This window comes from Oncorhynchus nerka, linkage group LG12 (genome assembly GCF_034236695.1).
Source record: "Oncorhynchus nerka isolate Pitt River linkage group LG12, Oner_Uvic_2.0, whole genome shotgun sequence".
Lineage (NCBI taxonomy): Eukaryota > Metazoa > Chordata > Actinopteri > Salmoniformes > Salmonidae > Oncorhynchus > Oncorhynchus nerka.
The window spans coordinates 19,076,638-19,090,758 of record NC_088407.1 but is presented as its reverse complement, the minus strand read 5'-3'; the positions used below and the strand labels follow the sequence as shown (position 1 = coordinate 19,090,758).

The window sequence follows — 14,121 nt, the reverse complement described above, 5'->3', positions numbered from 1 at the left end:
TACCCCAAAACTATCTGTGGTTTTATTAATACTCTAATACCCCAAAACTCTTTGTGGTTTTATTAGTACTCTAATACCCCAAAACTATCTGTGGTTTTATTAGTACTCTAATACCCCACAACTATCTGTGGTTTTATTAGTACTCTAATACCCCAAAACTATCTGTGGTTTTATTAGTACTCTAATACCCCACAACTATCTGTGGTTTTATTAGTACTCTAATACCCCAAAACTCTTTCTGGTTTTATTAGTACTCTAATACCCCAAAACTATCTGTGGTTTTATTAGTACTCTAATACCCCACAACTATCTGTGGTTTTATTAGTACTCTAATACCCCACAACTATCTGGTGGTTTTATTAGTACTCTAATACCCCAAAACTCTCTGTGGTTTTATTAGTACTCTAATACCCCAAAACTATCTGTGGTTTTATTAGTACTCTAATACCCCACAACTATCTGTGGTTTTATTTGACGATGGGAAAAACAGCTGATGCACAGAGTGCAATGTGGAGTATCTTCCATTGTTTAAGCTTTTTTTTAGCTTTAGCAATTATTAACTTTTTGAAGATTGAGTTACTTTAATCTTTTACTTCTTCACTGATCTGAGCGATTTGAGATGGAACGTTTTCCCCTTGATGTAGATGTAACTGACAACTTATTGATGTAACTGTAGATGTAACTGTAAAAATCTACAAATATCTCTGTTTTGATCCTGTATATACTCATTACTGTAAAGTGAGACAATATCATCTGCTGTAATGACTAACATAGTTTGTTTTGTCATACTCATTTGTCATATTAATGTTTTGACATATTCATAGTGTTTGGTCATATTTATTTATTTTTTTAAATCATATAATTACTTTATATCCCAGACTGATAGAACTAGAATGTCGGTAGAAATATCTGTAATGACAATATGATCCAACTAGATGTTACACTGTACAACTAACTACAGGCTTCACTGGGTCAATATATTGTGTCAAGTATCTGGCTAACTAGCTTGCATTGTTGGTCATTGTAAAGATAATCAAGGTTTTATGTGATGGATGATTATTAAACTTGTCAAAACAACTACAGTAGATGGCAGTTGTTTCTTTCAATCCTAGTCATCAACACATTGACAACCAGATACCAAATAAGAACTTGTATTTTTCACAAATCAACATGTTTTAAAACAAAAATGCATGTTTAATGTCACACACAATAATACCCTACTGAAATAATGAATGTCTAATATATTAAAGAATAGGGAACACAACATTGATGCCTGGTTAGATGACAGCAAAGGATGAGAATGAATCCACAATTCTGTATATTACTTAATCGAAAATTATTCACATAGCCACATATACCAGAATAAGCTATTGACATACAGGGTATGTCAACAGGGGCGGCAGGGTAGCCTAGTGGTTAGAGTGTAGAGGTGGCAGGGTAGCCTAGTGGTCAGAGTGTAGAGGCGGCAGGGTGGCCTAGTGGTTAGAGTGTAGAGGCGGCAGGGTAGCCTAGTGGGTAGAGTGTAGAGGCGGCAGGGTAGCCTAGTGGTTAGAGCGTTGGACTAGTAACCGGAAAGGTTGCAAGTTCAAATCCCCGAGCTGACAAGGTACAAATCTGTCGTTCTGCCCCTGAACAGGCAGTTAACCCACTGTTCCTAGGCCGTCATTGAAAATAAGAATTTGTTCTTAACTGACTTGCCTAGTAAAATAAAATAAATGTGATGAATTATGTTTTTCTATTTTGCCTTGAAGGGCAAAATTGTGATTGGTTTTGCATCGTTGTTCCAGGGTGAGAAAAGTGGGCGGACATCATCCTGATAACTTGGTCCTTTGGTGAATGAATAGATGAGTGAGCTGTCTTCTGCATTGTAGAAAGTCACCTTCCTTTCCTGATAATCTAGATAGATACCAACTTTATCTGGAATACCTTTGTCAAGAACGTGTTCTTCATCCTCCATGGCTTTAAGTCTTTGCCCATTGGATAGTCTGATTACCCAGAATCCATTAGTTGGACTGAAAGCCAACGGCCCCTTCCTGTTAGCTGTTTCCTTGGCAACGCCAATCACCCAGTCATCCTTCTCCTTCACATTCACCTCCCAGTAAGTCTTCAAAGGACTGCCCATTTTGCCCAACACAAAAGGCTCTTCATCAAAACAGTTTTCAATGTCAATGTTTCTCTGTGGTGATTCATCTATCCACTGTAGTGAGTTCCCATGTATCTTCAGCTTAGGGTGAGCAGTGTCCACATCCAGAGTAACATCCACTGTGGAGAATGGGAAGACCAAATATTTATTTACTCATAATTTTCATTGCAATTTAATCTTCAGTGATTTAAAGCTTAGTTATATAGGACAGAGAAAGTATTTTATTTTATTAGGTATTTTAATTGAGTTGAAAAACAGATTCTGTTGTCACAGCCCATTACCTTCATGTGAGCGTGCTTGATTTATATCTGGAAAAAAATACATTTAAAAAAGAATAGCAATGAGAAATTCAATGTCTCACATATCAGATGACTATTATCTGAAATGATATTGTATTTTAAAACTTTGCAGTCTTCTTGATGGATCTTGCTGATGCATCTACAATTGCAATGATAAACCAGAATGAGGTATGGAACACAAAGCTAATAACTGGGAAAGATAATGTGTAGCAAAAATATACTGACTGTCACGTTCGTTATCGGACCAAGGCGCAGTGTGGGTTGCGTACATTCTTATTTATTTAAAGAATGAACACTGAACAAACTAACAAAATAACAAAACGAACCATGAAGCTATACAAACAAGTGTTAACAGGCAACTACACAGACAAGATCCCACAAACACCAAAGGGAAATGGCTACCTAAATATGATCCCCAATCAGAGACAACGATAAACACCTGCCTCTGATTGGGAACCATAACAGGCCACCATAGACATACAAATCACCTAGACCTACAAAACCCTAGACATACCAGAAACCCTAGACAATACAAAAACTAGCGTACCCACCCTAGTCACACCCTGACCTAACCAAAATATAAAGAAAACAGAGATATCTAAGGTCAAGGCGTGACACTGACTTAATATTGTGTAAATTGGTGCAAAGTTGGTGCTTAACCAGAAGTTATACAGCATCCTCTGTATTAATGTACAATATTTCTCACCTTTCTTAGGAGATAGTTTGACATGAGTATCTGTCTGTAAAGGGTTTTCTTGCTCTGCAGTTGAGTCATAACCTTCATATCACCAAAACAATAGAATCATGTAAATTAACACTCTTCATCTGAAATATTTTGCCAGACCCTATAACTGCACATGCTCCAAAACCCACCCCCCACCCCACACAAACATTTCCTCCACTATTTATAACATCAAACACTAAAAAATTAAGTGCTGAAGAGTCAGAGATAATGTATTTAAATATACCAACTCATGATTATCTTCTTTTGTAATAAGTAAGCTTACCCTTCTTTGTTGAATCCACTGTGCTCTCTCCGGTATAAGGTAACATGTAATTGAATAATACATTTTCTTCTTTTGAAAGACAAATATCAATATTTTTATGGCAAGGACAAGAAAACAAACTTACTCTGTTCTTCTGGTTTTGAGCCACAACATCCTGTAAAAGAAAGAAAGAGTTGTGGCTTATTTTGATCCAGTGGTATATGTACTATAGTTGTAATGAATATGGTAGTCAGGGGTAAATTCATGTATTTAGGGTCATGATTTAGGTTTGTATATGCAAGCAACTTTACCATGGTGATGGTGGCTATTGCCATGGAGATGGTGGCTAAACGGTAACAGCTAACAGTCAAATATTCCCCAATACATCACATCATGTATTTAGGGCTAATGATTGAGGGCTGGATTCAATCCATATCGCAGAAGTGTTGCAGATCCACGTTATAGCTCGATTGAATTTTAAAGACAATGTTCAAGAATTTGCGGAGACTGCATTAACGGTAAATGCTGCATACCGTATGTCGGCTCAATCGGAAAATTGCTTTTACATTTGAACGGGGATCTTTCACAATACAGATTTAATACAGCCCTTAAGTATCTATATCTGAGACAGCTTTACCCATGGTGATGGTGGCTAAATGGTAATAGCTAACAGCCAAATAGTCCCAGAACAACGCTGTGTCTTGTCCTTCTCCAATACTGAACCACGGCACCTATAAAGAAACGATCAGCCTTATTTCACGTCTGCTAGACCTGATTCACAATGTTAACAAAAACCAAGAGACAAGTGTAAAGGAAACATGGCGCCACAAAAAAACGATGGAAAATGTCTTGAGTACAGAGGAAGACAAACTTTATCTCTCCTTAATATTTTAATTGGAAAAAGTAACTTGCAATGCCTTTGGTCAGTCTCAAACACAGAATTGTTATTGTGTTACCACCAAAAGAAGTGGGTGATCTTGAATGGTTTTGTGATACGCTCAACTCTGTGGTACACCTCAAATTAATGTCACTTTATTTAAAGTGTCTGTGCACACTCCATAACGGCCTATGACATGGTTATGACACCCATAATTCCATTTAATATATTAATGTGACACAGAGTTTGATAAATTCTATAACGCCCCTATTATAACATCTGGTACGTAGACACTTATGTAGCATGTAATAACACATGAAATAAGTTGTCATGCAGACTGTCATGCAGACTGTGTAATATCAGTTGTTATTAAAAGGTGACATAAGCACATATGACAATGTGTGTTCTCTATAAAACCCATTATAACTAGTTTCATAACATCTAATGCCGTTAATAATAACTATTTAAAACTACTCATTACATTACATTACTTATGACAAATGTAATAATGTGTTATATAGCTGTTATAAAGGCTTTATTAATGTATGAATAAGGTCACCTAAAGTAAACTGTTACCTTTGGGACTCAATGGAACAAGCAGTAAAAGGCATTTGGTATCAGGTAGTTATCAATTGGGTACAGTTATTTGAAGTAAGTACCAGAATGTACCCATTGATACCTTAAAATGTCCAAGCAAATGTGTCATTTAAATACTGTAAAAGAAGTACTACCCATATCCCTTTCTACTGTGCTAGTTCAATTCCAGAGACATTTGAAGAAAGGATTACGTTCTAAACGTGGGTATTTCGTTTCAGAAAGGCAGTATAGTTATCCTGATGAATGTGTTCTGTTTCAGAGATATTTCAAGTTGTCTCGTATCAAAAGGATTATTGTTTAAAACATTAGTATAACAGTTCTAAGACCCAGTAATAAAACAATAACGCTGAGTGAATCAAAGAAGATTGATTTCAGGACCATATGGTGATTATCTTTCAGACACTTACCTTGTGTACAAAACCTGTCCTGTTATGCTGTATATGTACCACTATAGTCTCAAATATTATTCATACCAAGTACCCATTTACCAACTTACTAATGCTAAATGCTAGCGAGTGGCCATAATTACGAGAACAGAAAGATTTGATAATGAGACAGCATGCCCCAGCTCGTTTGGTTAATGTGTAACCAGTCAGTTGAACCTTCCAGCAAGAATCACGTAGTGAAACAGGGAGCGTCCAGGTTTTATCAAGACAGCATTATCTTAGTTACTTTGTCAGTACAGTACTTTATAGGAAAGCTGCCTCTCTCTCATGGCCAGTTTAGTTACTGGAAGCATTATATATACCAGGGGTTCCCAAACTTTTTGGGCCCACGACCCCATTATGATATCTGAAAAGGATCGCGACCCCAACCATGTAAAAAACATGCTATTAACAGCCTTTGTTTACTTTATATTTTGGGGCTATGGCAGTCAATTTCGAAAAATTCTAACAGTGTTTCTGAATATCTTCTCAACTCACCATCACATATTTTTAATGTGGGGCTGTGACAAATCAGTCTGACATGATGTATCTCACCAGCACTAATGAGATGGCTTTATGCACGTCGCGCTGGAGCTTCTCAAAATCAGGGGATGTGGTCGATAGTGCGCACCTCATCTCTGCTGTCACATCCAACCTGGATCGATATTTGGTTTTAATGCAGATGAGAACACTGAATCTAGCTTCACACAGATATGAGCTGCCGAAGGGTACAATGTTTTTATTGTCCTTCTAAGACAACATGGACATCGAGGTCAAATCATGACGTCATTGACTTTCAAGTTGGATATTCATGCTCTAGAAAAAGGCCTGAGTTCTCGAGTTAGAATTCCGAGTTGAATGACCGTTCAAAATAGTTGAATGACCGTTCAAAATATTTTCCGGAAGTTGAAGATTTCCGAGTTCCAGTTCCAAGTTCCCAATTGTTTTGTAGGCGACATTAAAGGTGAAAAGCAGATGGAACGGGATTCCATTTGAATCAGGAACCAAAACTCCTTCGTAGTGACCCGTGAATGTATTTGGTGACATGAAAGCTCAATCAGCTGTTTGATTTCAACACCCATTATAGCTAGTTTTGTAACATCTTATGCCGTTACTCATAAACTATTTGAAACTACTAATTACGGCAAACGTTATAATGTGTTATATAGCTGTTATAAAGGCTATATGAATGTTTGAATAAGGACACCTACATTAAACTGTTACCTTTGGGACTCATTGGAACAAGCACTAAAAGTTACCAATTGTGTACAATTATTTAAAGTAAGTACCATAAAGTAACAATAGATACCTTATAATGTCCTAGCAAATGTGTAATTTTATATACCCGTAAAATAAAGTACTACCGAAATCACTTCCTACTATGCTAGTTCAATTCCAGAGACATTTGAGAGACTGCTAGCCCATGCTAACTGCTTGCTTGCTAACCCGGCCTGCTAACTGCTAGCTTGACCTGGTCTACTAGTTGCTAGCTTATTTAGCTACGGCCTACTAACTGTTAGCTTGTTAGCCTGCTAACTGTCTGAATCGCTGTGTCCCCGGCCAGCCCAACCACTCTCTGGACCCATATGTTCACTTGGCTACGCATGCCTCTCTCTAATATCAAATGCCTTGTCCATTACTGTCCTGGTTAGTGATTACTGTCTTATTTCACTGTAAAGCCTCTAGCCCTGCTCAATATGCCTTAACCAACCATGTTGTTTCACCTCCTACATATGCGATGACATCACCTGGTTTAAACATCTCTAGAGACTATATCTCTCTCTTCATTACTCAATGCCTAGGTTTACCTCCAATATACTCACATCCTACCTTACCTTTGTCTGTACACTATGCCTTGAATCTATGCTATCGTGCCCAGAAACCTGCTCCTTTTACTCTCTGTTCTGAACGTTCTAGACGGCCAGTTCGTATAGTCTTTAGCCGTACCCTTATCCTACTTCTCCTCTGTTCCTCTGGTGATGTGTTAATCCAGGTCCTGCAGTGCCTAGCTCCACTCCCACCCCCAGGTGCTCTCAATTGTTGACGTCTGTAAACGTAAAAGCCTTGGTTTCATGCATGTTAACATTTTTTATTTTTTTATTTTTTTATTTCACCTTTATTTAACCAGGTAAGCAAGTTGAGAACAAGTTCTCATTTACAATTGCGACCTGGCCAAGATAAAGCAAAGCAGTTCGACACATACAACGACACAGAGTTACACATGGAGTAAAACAAACATACAGTCAATAATACAGTAAAAAAACAAGTCTATATACAATGTAAGCAAATTAGGTGAGAAGGGAGGTAAAGGCAAAAAAGGCCATGGTGGCAAAGTAAATACAATATAGCAAGTAAAACACTGGAATGGTAGTTTTGCAATGGAAGAATGTGCAAAGTAGAAATAAAAATAATGGGGTGCAAAGGAGCAAAATAAATAAATAAATTAAATACAGTTGGGAAAGAGGTAGTTGTTTGGGCTAAATTATAGGTGGGCTATGTACAGGTGCAGTAATCTGTAAGATGCTCTGACAGTTGGTGCTTAAAGCTAGTGAGGGAGATAAGTGTTTCCAATTTAAGAGATTTTTGTAGTTCGTTCCAGTCATTGGCAGCAGAGAACTGGAAGGAGAGGCGGCCAAAGAAAGAATTGGTTTTGGGGGTGACTAGAGAGATATACCTGCTGGAGCGTGTGCTACAGGTGGGAGATGCTATGGTGACCAGCGAGCTGAGATAAGGGGGGACTTTACCTAGCAGGGTCTTGTAGATGACATGGAGCCAGTGGGTTTGGTGACGAGTATGAAGGGAGGGCCAGCCAACGAGAGCGTACAGGTCGCAATGGTGGGTAGTATATGGGGCTTTGGTGACAAAACGGATAGCACTGTGATAGACTGCATCCAATTTGTTGAGTAGGGTATTGGAGGCTATTTTGTAAATGACATCGCCAAAGTCGAGGATTGGTAGGATGGTCAATTTTACAAGGGTATGTTTGGCAGCATGAGTGAAGGATGCTTTGTTGCGAAATAGGAAGCCAATTCTAGATTTAACTTTGGATTGGAGATGTTTGATATGGGTCTGGAAGGAGAGTTTACAGTCTAACCAGACACCTAAGTATTTGTAGTTGTCCACGTATTCTAAGTCAGAGCCGTCCAGAGTAGTGATGTTGGACAGGCGGGTAGGTGCAGGTAGCGATCGGTTGAAGAGCATGCATTTAGTTTTACTTGTATTTAAGAGCAATTGGAGGCCACGGAAGGAGAGTTGTATGGCATTGAAGCTTGCCTGGAGGGTTGTTAACACAGTGTCCAAAGAAGGGCCGGAAGTATACAGAATGGTGTCGTCTGCATAGAGGTGGATCAGAGACTCACCAGCAGCAAGAGCGACCTCATTGATGTATACAGAGAAGAGAGTCGGTCCAAGAATTGAACCCTGTGGCACCCCCATAGAGACTGCCAGAGGTCCGGACAGCAGACCCTCCGATTTGACACACTGAACTCTATCAGAGAAGTAGTTGGTGAACCAGGCGAGGCAATCATTTGAGAAACCAAGGCTGTCGAGTCTGCCGATGAGGATGTGGTGGTTGACAGAGTCGAAAGCCTTGGCCAGATCAATGAATACGGCTGCACAGTAATGTTTCTTATCGATGGCGGTTAAGATATCGTTTAGGACCTTGAGCGTGGCTGAGGTGCACCCATGACCAGCTCTGAAACCAGATTGCATAGCAGAGAAGGTATGGTGAGATTCGAAATGGTCGGTAATCTGTTTGTTGACTTGGCTTTCGAAGACCTTAGAAAGGCATGGTAGGATAGATATAGGTCTGTAGCAGTCTGGGTCAAGAGTGTCCCCCCCCTTTGAAGAGGGGGATGACCGCAGCTGCTTTCCAATCTTTGGGAATCTCAGATGACACAAAAGAGAGGTTGAACAGGCTAGTAAATAGGGGTGGCAACAATTTCGGCAGATAATTTTAGAAAGAAAGGGTCCAGATTGTCTAGCCCGGCTGATTTGTAGGGGTCCAGATTTTTCAGCTCTTTCAGAACTTCAGCTGAATGGATTTGGGAGAAGGAGAAATGGGGAAGGCTTGGGCGAGTTGCTGTTGGGGGTGCAGTGCTGTTGACCGGGGTAGGAGTTGCCAGGTGGAAAGCATGGCCAGCCGTAGAAAAATGCTTATTGAAATTCTCAATTATGGTGGATTTATCAGTGGTGACAGTGTTTCCTATCTTCAGTGCAGTGGGCAGCTGGGAGGAGGTGTTCTTATTCTCCATGGACTTTACAGTGTCCCAGAACTTTTTAGAGTTAGTGTTGCAGGAAGCAAATTTCTGCTTGAAAAAGCTAGCCTTGGCTTTTCTAACTGCCTGTGTATAACGGTTTCTAGCTTCCCTGAACAGCTGCATATCACGGGGCTGTTCGATGCTAATGCAGAACGCCATAGGATGTTTTTGTGTTGGTTAAGGGCAGTCAGGTCTGGGGAGAACCAAGGGCTATATCTGTTCCTGGTTCTAATTTTCTTGAATGGGGCATGTTTATTTAAGATTGTTAGGAAGGCATTTAAAAAAAAAAATATCCAGGCATCCTCTACTGACGGGATGAGATCAATATCCTTCCAGGACACCCCGGCCAGGTCGATTAGAAAGGCCTGCTCGCTGAAGTGTTTCAGGGAGCGTTTTACAGTGATGAGTGGAGGTCGTTTGACCGCTGACCCATTACGGATGCAGGCAATGAGGCAGTGATCGCTGAGATCTTGGTTGAAGACAGCAGAGGTGTATTTAGAGGGGAAGTTGGTTAGGATGATATCTATGAGGGTGCCCGTGTTTAAGGCTTTGGGGGGGTACCTGGTAGGTTCATTGATAATTTGTGTGAGATTGAGGGCATCAAGTTTAGATTGTAGGATGGCTGGGGTGTTAAGCATGTTCCAGTTTAGGTCGCCTAGCAGCACGAGCTCTGAAGATAGATGGGGGCAATCAGTTCACATATGGTGTCCAGAGCACAGCTGGGGGCAGAGGGTGGTCTATAGCAGGCGGCAACGGTGAGAGACTTGTTTTTAGAGAGGTGGATTTTTAAAAGTAGAAGTTCAAATTGTTTGGGTACAGACCTGGATAGTAGGACAGAACTCTGCAGGCTATCTTTGCAGTAGATTGCAACACCGCCCCCTTTGGCAGTTCTATCTTGTCTGAAAATGTTGTAGTTTGGAATTAAAATTTCTGAATTTTTGGTGGTCTTCCTAAGCCAGGATTCAGACACAGCTAGAACATCCGGGTTGGCAGAGTGTGCTAAAGCAGTGAAAAGAACAAACTTAGGGAGGAGGCTTCTAATGTTAACATGCATGAAACCAAGGCTATTACGGTTACAGAAGTCATCAAAAGAGAGCGCCTGGGGAATAGGAGTGGAGCTAGGCACTGCAGGGCCTGGATTCACCTCTACATCGCCAGAGGAACATAGGAGGAGAAGAATAAGGGTACGGCTAAAAGCAATAAGAATTGGTCGTCTAGAACGTCTGGAACAGAGAGTAAAAGGAGGTTTCTGGGGGCGATAAAATAGCATCAAGGTATAATGTACAGACAAAGGTATGGTAGGATGTGAATACAGTGGAGGTAAACCTAGGTATTGAGTGATGAAGAGAGAGATATTGTCTCTAGAAACATCATTGAAACCAGGAGATGTCATTGCATGTGTGGGTGGTGGAACTAATAAGTTGGATAAGGTATAGTGAGCAGGACTAGAGGCTCTACAGTGAAATAAGCCAATAAACACTAACCAGAACAGCAATGGACAAGACATATTGACATTAAGGAGAGGCATCCTTAGTCGAGTGATCAAAAGGGTCCAGGGAGTGGAGAGGTTGGTTTGGGGGTCACGGCGATTTACTCCCTAAGTTTGTTTTACTCACTGCTTTAGCACACTCTGCCAACCCAGATGTCTTAGCCGTGTCTGAATCCTGGCTTAGGAAAACCACCAAAAACCCTGAAATCTCCATTGCTAACTATACCGTTTTCTGCCAAGATAGAACTGCCAAAGGGGGCGATGTTGCAATCTACTGCAAAGATAGCCTGCAGAGTTATGTGTTACTTTCTAAGTCTGTACCCAAACAATTTGAGCTTCTACTTCTAAAAATTCACCTTTCCAGAAACAAGTCTCTCACTGTTGCCGCTTGCTATAGACCTCCCTCTGCCCCCAGCTGTGCCCTCAATACTATATGTGAACTGATTGCCCCCTATCTATCTTCTGAGCTCGTGCTACTAGGTGACCTAAACTGGGACATGCTTAACACCCCGGCCATCCTACAAACTAAGCTTGATGCCCTCAATCTCACACAAATTATCAATGAACCTACCAGGTACAACCCCAAATCAGTAAACACGGGCACCCTCATAGATGTCATCCTAACTAATTTGCCCTCCAAATACACCTCTGCTGTTTTCAATCAAGATCTCAGCGATCACTGCCTCATTGCCTGCATCCGTAATGGGTCTGCGACCAAACTACCACCCCTCATCACTGTCAAACGCTCCCTGAAACACTTCTGCGAGCAGGCCTTTCTAATCGACCTGGCCGGGGTATCCTGGAATGACATTGATCTCATCCCATCAGTAGATAATGCCTGGCTATTCTTTAAAAGTGCCTTTCTCACCATCTTAAATATGCATGCCCCTCTCAAAAAATTTAGAACTAGGAATAGATATAGTCCTTGGTTCACGCCAGACCTGTCTGCCCTTGACCAGCACAAAAACATCCTGTGGCGTTCTGCATTAGCATCGAATAGCCCCCGTAACATGCAACTTTTCAGGGAAGTTAGGAACAAATATACACAGGCAGTTAGAAAAGCTAAGGTAAGCTTTTTCAAACAGAAATTTGCCTCCTGTAGTACTAACTCAAAACAGTTCTGGGACACTGTAAAGTCCATGGAGAATAAGAGCACCTCCTCCAAGCTGCCCACTGCTCTGAGGCTAGGAAACACTATCACCACCGATAAATACACTATAATTGAGAATTTCAATAAGCATTTCTCTACGGCTGGCCATGCTTTCCACATGGCTACCCCTACCCCGGTCAACTGCCCGGCACCCTCCACAGCAACCCGCCAAAGCCCCCACCATTTCTCCTTTACCCAAATCCAGATAGCCGATGTTCTGAAAGAGCTGCAAAATCTGGACCCCTACAAATCAGCCGGGCTAGACAATCTGGACCCTCTCTTTCTAAAATGATCTGCCGAAATTGTTGCAACCCCTATTACTAGCCTGTTCAACCTCTCTTTCATATTGTCTGAGATTACCAAAGATTGGAGAACTGCCGCGGTCATTCCCCTCTTCAAAGGGGATGACATTCTAGACCCATACTGCTACAGGCCTATATCTATCCTACCCTGTCTTTCTAAGGTCTTCGAAAGCCAAGTTAACAAACAGATTACTGACCATTTCGAATCCCACCATACCTTCTCCGCTATGCAATCTGGTTTCAGAGCTGGTCATGGGTGCACCTCAGCCATGCTCAAGGTTCTAAATGACATCATAACCGCCATCGATAAGAGACATTACTGTGCAGCCGTATTGATCGACCTGGCCAAGGCTTTCGACTCTGTCAATCACAACATTCTTATTCTCTACACAGACGACACCATTCTGTATACTTCTGGCCCCTCCTTGGACACTGTGTTAACTAACCTCCAGACGAGCTTTAATGCCATACAACTCTCCTTCCATGGCCTCCAACTGCTCTTAAACGCAAGTAAAACTAAATGCATGCTTTTCAATCGATCGCTGCCCGCACCTGCTCGCCCGTCCAGCATCACTACTCTGGACGGCTCTGACTTAGAACACGTGGACAACTACAAATACCTGGGTGTCTGGTTAGACTGTAAACTCTCCTTCCAGACTCACATTAAGCATCTCCAATCCAATAATAAATCTAGAATCGGCTTCCTATATCGCAACAAAGCATCCTTCACTCATGCTGCCAAACATACCCTCGTAAAACTGACCATCCTACCGATCCTCGACTTCGGTGATGTCATCTATAAAATAGCCTCCAATACTCTACTCAACAAACTGGATGCAGTCTATCACAGTGTCATCCGTTTTGTCATCAAAGCCCCATACACTACGCACCATTGTGACCTGTACGCTCTCGTTGGTTGGCCCTGGCTTCATACTCGTCGCCAAACTCACTGGCTACAGGTTATCTACAAGTCTCTTCTAGGTAAAGCCCCGCCTTATCTCAGCTCACTGGTCACCATAGCAGCACCGACTTGTAGCAGGCGCTCCAGCAGGTATATCTCACTGGTCACCCCCAAAGCCAATTCCTCCTTTGGTCGTCTTTCCTTCCAGTTCTCTGCTGCCCATGACAGGAACGAATTGCAAAAATCTCTGAAGCTGGAGACTCACATCTCCCTCACTAGCTGTAAGCCCCAGCTGTCAGAGCAGTTTACAGATCACTGCACCTGTTCTTAGCCTATCTGTAGACAGCCCATCTATCTACCTACCTCATCCCCATACTGGTATTTATTTATTTATTTAGCTCCTTTGCACCCCAGTATCTCTACCTGCACATTCATCTTCTGCCGATCTACCATTCCAGTGTTTAATTGCTATATTGTAATTACTTCGCCACCATGGCCTATTTATTTCCTTAACTTACCTCATTTGCACTCACTGTATACAGACTTTTTGTTTTCTTTTGTAAGTTGAACTTTCCAGCAAAAATCACGTAGGGAAACTGGGAGCTCCATGTTATATCAACACAACAGGATCTTATTGACTTACTCAGTACAGTGCTTTATAGGAAAGTGATTCTTGCTGGAAAGTTCAACTTA

General features: G+C 41.3%; 1 protein-coding gene across 1 annotated transcript; it reads right to left on the bottom strand.

Moving 5' to 3' along the window:
* Positions 1–1,135: 1,135 nt before the first annotated feature.
* LOC135559621 (butyrophilin subfamily 1 member A1-like) lies at positions 1,136–14,059 on the bottom strand. The gene is made up of 6 exons (XM_065025323.1): positions 13,947–14,059; positions 4,066–4,159; positions 3,574–3,603; positions 3,149–3,220; positions 2,425–2,451; positions 1,136–2,262 (listed from the first exon to the last, which is right to left on the bottom strand). Exons 2-6 carry the CDS (start codon positions 4,067–4,069, stop codon positions 1,736–1,738), a joined length of 660 nt encoding a protein of 219 aa, XP_064881395.1. The 5' UTR covers positions 4,070–4,159; positions 13,947–14,059; the 3' UTR covers positions 1,136–1,735.
* Between the last annotated feature and the right edge of the window lie 62 nt (positions 14,060–14,121).